The sequence below is a fragment of the Gadus chalcogrammus genome, chromosome 17 (assembly GCF_026213295.1).
Source record: "Gadus chalcogrammus isolate NIFS_2021 chromosome 17, NIFS_Gcha_1.0, whole genome shotgun sequence".
Classification (NCBI taxonomy): Eukaryota; Metazoa; Chordata; class Actinopteri; order Gadiformes; family Gadidae; genus Gadus; species Gadus chalcogrammus.
The window spans coordinates 5340505-5348004 of NC_079428.1; the positions used below are offsets into that span (position 1 = coordinate 5340505).

Below are 7500 nucleotides of genomic sequence, written 5' to 3' on the forward strand. Positions count from 1 at the left end.
GAGTGTGAGTGTTACCGACGCCCGTGTGTACATTACGCATCCACATGGCGCATACACATTACCTAGAAGCGTAGTGTTTCCCCGGGGTACACCGTTAACAGTATACGTGATATATTTGATATTTTATCGTGCAACTTCGATGCGTCACGTCTTTATTGAGTAGCATGCGTGAGTTCAATGTGACGCGGTGTGTCTCCACCAGGGGTGTGTGGAACGTGCCCTACATCACCCAGGTGTACCTGATCCAGGGCAAGGTGCTGAGGTCCCGGCTGGCCCTGAGCAGCCTCTACCAGCAGGAGGGCATGGACCCCGACATGGTGTTCTGTAGGACCATACGCGACCAGGTAGGAACCCGCCACCCGCACTGATCCAGGATCAGCTTTAGTCGTCTGTTATGATACCAGGTAGCCTCTTTTAATCCCAGGTAAGGTGAGGTATTATCATATTTTGAGCGTAGGGAAACGTCATTTTGGACTTCTATGTAACTTGTTGCATGATTGGTCTAACAATAAAGTTGACTTTGACTTTGACTAATCCCCAATCAGAATAATGGGTGGTAACCCTTCTGTGTGTGTGTGTGTGTGTGTGTGTGTGTGTGTGTGTGTGTGTGTGTGTGTGTGTGTGTGTGTGTGTGTGTGTGTGTGTGTGTGTGTGTGTGTGTGTGTGTGTGTGTGTGTGTGTGTGTGTGTAACAGGGTGTGTTTATGTTCGTGTCGAACCGAGATGAGTTTGGTCGCCTGGTCTCCTCCACCAACTACAACACCTCCAGACTCCACCCTGACATGTGGCAGATCTTCGACAACCCTTTGGTACGTTCAACCTCTGTACTGGCCTCTAAACATCTGCACCGTGCTCTAAGAATCTGCTTCAACATCTGGGCTGGCATCTAAACATCTGCCCTCTCCTCTAAACATCTGCACTGTTAAACTGTGTGTGTTTGTGTGTGTGGGTGGTAGGACTGGAAGGAGAAGTACATTCATGAAAACTACTCCAAGATTTTTACGGACCAGAAGAACTTTGTCGAAGAGGTAACCATGGCAACATGGATGGATAACGTGGATGGGTTTAATATTTAAAAAAAAATATTATAATAAAATATATCAAAAAATAAAAAGATTGTACCTTGCAGCCCCATTTTGACAATGTTCTCCTAAATCACACGTGTGTGTGTCTGTGTGTGTGTTTGTATGTCTGTGTGTGTGTATCTGTGTGTCTGATTGTGTGTGTGTCTGTGTGTCTCTGTGTGTGTGTGTGTGTCTGTGTGTGTGTTTGTATGTCTGTGTGTGTGTATCTGTGTGTCTGATTGTGTGTGTGTCTCTGTGTGTGTGTGTGTCTGTGTGTGGTGTGTGTGTGTGTGTGTTTGTGTGTGTGTCTAGCCGTGTCCAGATGTATACTGGTTCCCCGCCTTCTCCGAGAGGATGTGTGACGACCTGGTGGAGACCATGGAGGAGAACGGGGAGTGGTCTGGTGGACGCCACAAGGTAGAGAGAGAGAGAGAGAGAGAGAGAGAGAGAGAGAGACTTTGAGAGAGAGGGAGAGAGAGAGAGAGAGAGAGAACGTCACCTTATTTGACCTAATCATCCCGTTAGCTACACAGCACTTCCATGCGTTTCTCTCCTGATCCGCCCTGAGCACGGCTCTTCTTGGATCCACTCAGGTATTACACATAATGATGAACAGTAATACAATGAAACCTGACCCGGACCCAATAGTCCGTAATAAAACATGGACCCTAAGCCGTACGGGTCCTGGGTTGGGTCATGGATCCTAGGGTTCGGGTAGACCTGTGAATAAATTGAACATCAAACATCAGATATTGACCTCACCCCCACCCTGAAATACACGCTAGCACATAAACAAGAGAATGCTGGGTGTTAACACATTGTTGTGTGTGTGTGTGTGTGTGTGTGTGTGTGTGTGTGTGTAGGACGAGCGCCTCGCGGGGGGGTATGAGAACGTGCCGACTGTAGACATCCACATGACCCAGGTGGGCTTCGAGAAGGAGTGGCTCAAGTTCCTCAAGGAGTACATCAGCCCCGTCACCGAGAAACTATACCCTGGTTACTTCCCGAAGGTACACACACACACACACACACACACACACACAAAAACACGCACATGCGCACCTGTAACCAGGCAACTGATGAACACGAATCCATGATACTCACATCCGAAAAAATATATCCCACTCACTGTGTGTGTGTGTGTGCGTGCGTGTGTGTGTGTGTGTGTGTGTGTGTGTGTGTGTGTGTGTGTGTGTGTGTGTAGGCCCAGGCCATCATGAACTTTGTGGTTCGGTATCGTCCAGACGAGCAGCCTTCTCTGCGGCCGCACCACGACTCCTCCACCTTCACCATCAACGTGGCCCTGAACAGCAAAGGAGTCGACTACCAGGTACACACACACACACACGCACGCACGCACGCACGCACGCACGCACACACACACACACACACACACACACACACACACACACACACACACACACACACACACACACACACACACACACACACACACACACACACACACACACACACACACACACACACACACACACACACACACACACACACACACACAATTTCAACGCAACACTTGTTTTACGATGCTAGTGAGAACTAGGATCTTACCTCGCTACTTATCTAGAAGGAGAACCAGGACTTCACCTCTCTAATGTATCTAGAAGGAGAACCAGGACTTCACCTCTCTAATGTATCTAGAAGGAGAACCAGGACTTCACCTCTCTAATGTATCTAGAAGGAGAACCAGGACTTCACCTCTCTAATGTATCTAGAAGGAGAACCAGGACTTCACCTCTCTAGCTTATTGACCACTAGATGGGGACATTTCAACCCTTAATCTGGTGAAATATCCCCATGAAGTCACCTCTCTAGTGTATCTGGCATCAGGAAGTCATCTCTCTCTCTCTCTCTCTCTCTCTCTCTCTCTCTCTCTCTCTCTCTCTCTCTCTCTCTCTCTCTCGCTCTCGCTCTCGCTCTCGCTCTCTCTCGCTCCTCCAGGGTGGGGGCTGCCGGTTCCTGAGGTACGACTGTAACGTGGAGGCCCCAAGGAAGGGCTGGTCCTTCATGCACCCGGGCCGCCTGACCCACTACCACGAGGGCCTGCCCACCACCGAGGGAACCCGCTACATCATGGTCTCCTTCGTAGACCCCTAAGAGAGGGGCCGTTCCCGTGGTAACGCAGGATCACACCATCCCGCCGCGTGCCGCCACGGTCACACACTCGTCACATTGGGACGGTGGGGTGTGTTACCGTGGTCACGCACTCCTCACCGTGGTAACCCTTGGGATGGTGTGACGGGTTATCTATTGCCCCTGGCCACACACCCTCTTAATGTTCGGACTCCTTGCATTGGGACGGTGCGATGTCCTCGTTTTGCCACGGTAATGCGCTCTTTACGTTGTGCTGGTGCAGTCTGTTATCATACGTAGGCCTGTTTAGATGTGTTGCCATGGTGACAGAATCATGTGTCGCGGCCTGTGTGTGTCTCTAGGCGAGGCTAAAAATCAACTGGTTACCTTTCTAATGTGAAGGTCATCTGGCTAGAACCTGGCCTTAAGACTCCCTCAACACACTCCATCTTCAATCTATGCAAACCAACCAGGTTACACTTGTGTGTGTGTGTAAGTATTAGTGTATGCGTGTGTGTTTGTTCGTGTGTGTGTGTGTGTGTTCGTGTGTATGTGTGTGTCTGTGTTCTGGGTGCAATATGGTGGATCATCCTCCCTCCTCTATATGTTCTGACGTTGCCAAGGAAACCAGGCCTGCTCCCATTGCATATTCGCAGGCTGCTGTGCCAAGTCTGTGATTGGCCAATATTCGAACCAATCACGGACCAGAAAAACTTAAAAGTTATCTTTGACTGATTGTTTTTTTACATACTATTTGTATTGTTTAACTTTATTGATCATTTATTTGTTAACATGTTTTTATCTCTCATGCACGGTGACTAAGGATCTCCAACCAATCACATTTGAGAAAGAGTATATTTGGGCTTTGTACAAACTGCTTTAAATTATTTGTTATCATTGAGAGAGAGTCTTTTGAGATTTTAATAAATAATTTTTCTCTACACTAAGAGTTTGTGTATTTTTGAGCGGTGTGTCAAGCTTTTTAGAGTGTTGCACAAAGTTGACATTTTAAAGTTACTCGTAAGTCTGAACCGAAGCGCAACTGTCATTTTGATATAATATTTACATCAAAATTACATCACTTAATCTTTTTTGAGAAACTTCTGCTAAGCCTGGTGAAATTATGATGGAAGGAGGATTTGAAATTAAATTAGAACTTGTCTTTAATTCATCTTTAAAAGTGAACTTGTGTATAAAGGTGAACTAGTGTTTTGAGTTGTACAACTGTACAAGGATGAACTCGTGTATAAGGGTAAATTCACTTGTAGGTTCATTCAAGTATAAAGGTCAACTATGGACCTATTAAGAGGTCAACTCCTGTAGAACTTGTGTTTGTCGCTGTAATTCGCGGAATCTGTGTACAGGAGTGTAGTAGATAAGTGGGCCACAAGGGGGCGACACACAACAGGAAACGAAAGTGAATTTGTCCCCTTGCGTATACCGTAGAACTCATAACAAACAACATGGTGCTGGAAAAGAAAGTCTCCGGTACGATACAACTAAATCGTTTAATATATTGTATAAATTGTTTTTATTATGATTATACCTCTTTAAATGATGTTATACTGGGTATACGATGTTTAGTTTGATTGTACACCTTTACATTATATTATGTATTAGCCGCAGTAGTTACCTATACTGTTTGGCATGTTTTGATACTTTGTGTTTAGTGTATATAGTATGTAGTCCTCCAACAACAGTATATATATACAATATTAATCTGTGTCTAGTATTATAATATATATGTATATATGTACAGCCCGTGTAGAGTCTCAGAGGCGGGTTCTAGACGAAGCCACCAGGCAGCGGAGGCTGAGTCGCCAGCTGGATGCGCTAGAAAAGGATAACTTCCAGGACGACCCGCTGTCCTCCCTGCCTCCCCAGGGTCCTACTGCACGGCTCCCGGCCTTCAGCGACACAGAGGACACTGGTACATCCACGTGTGTGTGTGTGTGTGTGTGTGTGTGTGTGTGTGTGTGTGTGTGTGTGTGTGTGTGTGTGTGTGTGTGTGTGTGTGTGTGTGTGTGTGTGTGTGTGTGTGTGTGTGTGTGTGTGTGTGTGTGTGTGTGCGTGCGGAGGGGGCTGGATTGGATGGTCGGTGGGTGTGGTTGCACGTGCGTGTGTGGCTAAATAACACACTTTCAAAGATTATGAAACAACTGTCTGTCTCAACATCCATCTGTTTGTCTCTCCATCTGTCTGTATGTCTCAGGCAAGAAGAGGAGGAAGACGAGGGGAGATCACTTCAAACAGAGATTCAGGAAGAACTTCACTACTCTGCTAGAAGAGGAGGTACCTGTCTGTCTCTCTTTCGGTCTAATTAAACCTAATGATATCAGGATATCATCACGTCATATAATATGTTCCATAATGAACCACGGGTCTGACAGGCTTTATCTTCCGATTGGTAGAATCTATCTGAGAGGGCGGAGCCAAACTACCTGTCGGCAGCGGCTCCTCCCTCGTCCCTCCCCCCCCGCTCCTTCTGCTCCGCCTGTGGCTTCCCGTCCCACTACACCTGCAGCTCCTGTGGAGGGCGATACTGCTGCACACGCTGCCTGCTCACACACAGAGAGACCAGGTCTGTACACACTGAGCACCGAATACACACACTGGACACATACTGTACACACAATACACTCACTAGACACACTATGTATGCTGCCTGCTCACACACAGACAAGGTCTACACACGATATACACTATGCGCACACTGTTGCCACACTATACACCCTATCAACTATACACTATTTACACTATACACAAGCTCTTCACACATTATCCACGATCCAACTACATTTTTCATTCCACAATCATAATCTAACCATGGTAACCGGTTGTCTGTCTGTCCCCAGATGTTTGAAGTGGACTCTGTAAGGCGGTCTCCGTGGCAACAGAGACGCTGGGGTGTGGAGGAGGATTGAAGCTGATATAAGTACTGCTTGTTGCCTTGGTTACGGCAGGGGGAAAAAAACGACAGTCTGAACGCCAAGGCAACCAATCGGATTCAACCATGTGTTTTAATCAATAAATATGCTCATAATAACACTATATATGTCTTGCATTTCATTCTTCCTTGTGTCAACATTAGCAATCAATGCTCAATATCGATAGTGACTAGACTAGTGTGATCACACCCACTTCACGGTCTTCCCCGGTAACCATAGTAACCAGCAGACCCAGTCTGACATCCAGTCATAAAACCATGTCAATGATTAAGGACCACAGATAAGAATATGAACAGCAGGCCTGGCAACAAACAGGGTGCGGAGTGGACCTTGGCTAGTGGACCAGCAGAGTGGACCTCGGTGTGTGAGGGGTGCACCGGGACCATGCGTCTCCCGCGGGTCCGTCTGCTGCCAGATATCGAGGGTGTGGTCTAGTCGCTGGTCCTGTGGGAACTCTGCAGCTACGTATAGAAGCTACGCTACGCTAAAAGCAACAAGTCCTGAGACTTCACAGGTGAGTACGCCCTAACACTGTACTGTCCTACCCTACTTGTCTAATCTCTATCTGTCTCCCCTCTGCCTGTCCGACCCTACCTGTCCAACCCTACCTGTCTCCCCTCTATCTGTCAAACTACCTGTCTCACCTCTACCTGTCAAACCCTACCTGTCTCACCTCTACCTGTCAAACCCTACCTGTCTCCTCTCTATCTGTCAAACTACCCGTCTCACCTCTACCTGTCAAACCCTACCTGTCTCACCTCTACCTGTCAAACCCTACCTGTCTCCTCTCTATCTGTCAAACTACCCGTCTCACCTCTACCTGTCAAACCCTACCTGTCTCACCTCTACCTGTCAAACCCTACCTGTCTCCTCTCTATCTGTCAAACTACCCGTCTCACCTCTACCTGTCAAACCCTACCTGTCTCACCTCTACCTGTCAAACCCTAAATGTCTTCACTCTACTTATCCCGAATTGAAGTGTCTTTCTACAGTGGCACGTCTACAAGGTGTTGATTTGAAACCTTACAAACACTTTTTTACCGGTTAACTTCTGCTGGTTTGTGTTTGTTTTCACAAATTCTGTGTTCACAGCCCCGCCTCCAGCAACATGATCGGTCCAAACTGATTATAAGCGAAAGAAAGTGAAACCCAGATTTGAGCTAGTCTGCTATCAGACTTAAGATATGAATCTAAAGCCTGATTGGTGAAAAATATATAACCTGTTTAACTCCTACCTGTCTTTACCTACCTATCTGTTTAGCCCCAACCTGTCTTAACTCCTACCCGTCTAACCCTACAATGTCTAATGTTACCAGTGAACACTACCTGTCAAACCCTAACTCTATCCCGTCTAACCCAACCTGTCTAACTCCTATCTGTTTTACCCTACCTGTCAAA

General features: G+C 47.0%; 2 protein-coding genes across 2 annotated transcripts in view; both read left to right on the forward strand.

Moving 5' to 3' along the window:
• plod3 (procollagen-lysine, 2-oxoglutarate 5-dioxygenase 3) overlaps window positions 1–4120 on the forward strand; it is an 11613-nt gene extending 7493 nt beyond the window's left edge. The window contains exons 12-19 of the mRNA XM_056575732.1: window positions 1–4; window positions 203–344; window positions 695–808; window positions 956–1027; window positions 1376–1480; window positions 1927–2073; window positions 2268–2393; window positions 3023–4120. The exon at window positions 1–4 is cut by the window's left edge and continues 122 nt beyond it. Coding sequence (XP_056431707.1) covers window positions 1–4; window positions 203–344; window positions 695–808; window positions 956–1027; window positions 1376–1480; window positions 1927–2073; window positions 2268–2393; window positions 3023–3178 — 866 coding nt within the window. The 3' untranslated portion in view covers window positions 3179–4120. The remainder of the gene's footprint in view (window positions 5–202; window positions 345–694; window positions 809–955; window positions 1028–1375; window positions 1481–1926; window positions 2074–2267; window positions 2394–3022) is intronic.
• Window positions 4121–4535: 415 nt separating this feature from the next.
• On the forward strand, window positions 4536–6220 carry znhit1 (zinc finger, HIT-type containing 1). Its single transcript, XM_056575916.1, has 5 exons — window positions 4536–4642; window positions 4914–5084; window positions 5367–5446; window positions 5566–5735; window positions 6010–6220. The coding sequence occupies exons 1-5, from the start codon at window positions 4618–4620 to the stop codon at window positions 6029–6031; spliced, it is 468 nt and encodes a 155-aa protein (XP_056431891.1). The 5' UTR covers window positions 4536–4617; the 3' UTR covers window positions 6032–6220.
• The last annotated feature ends 1280 nt before the right edge of the window (window positions 6221–7500 follow it).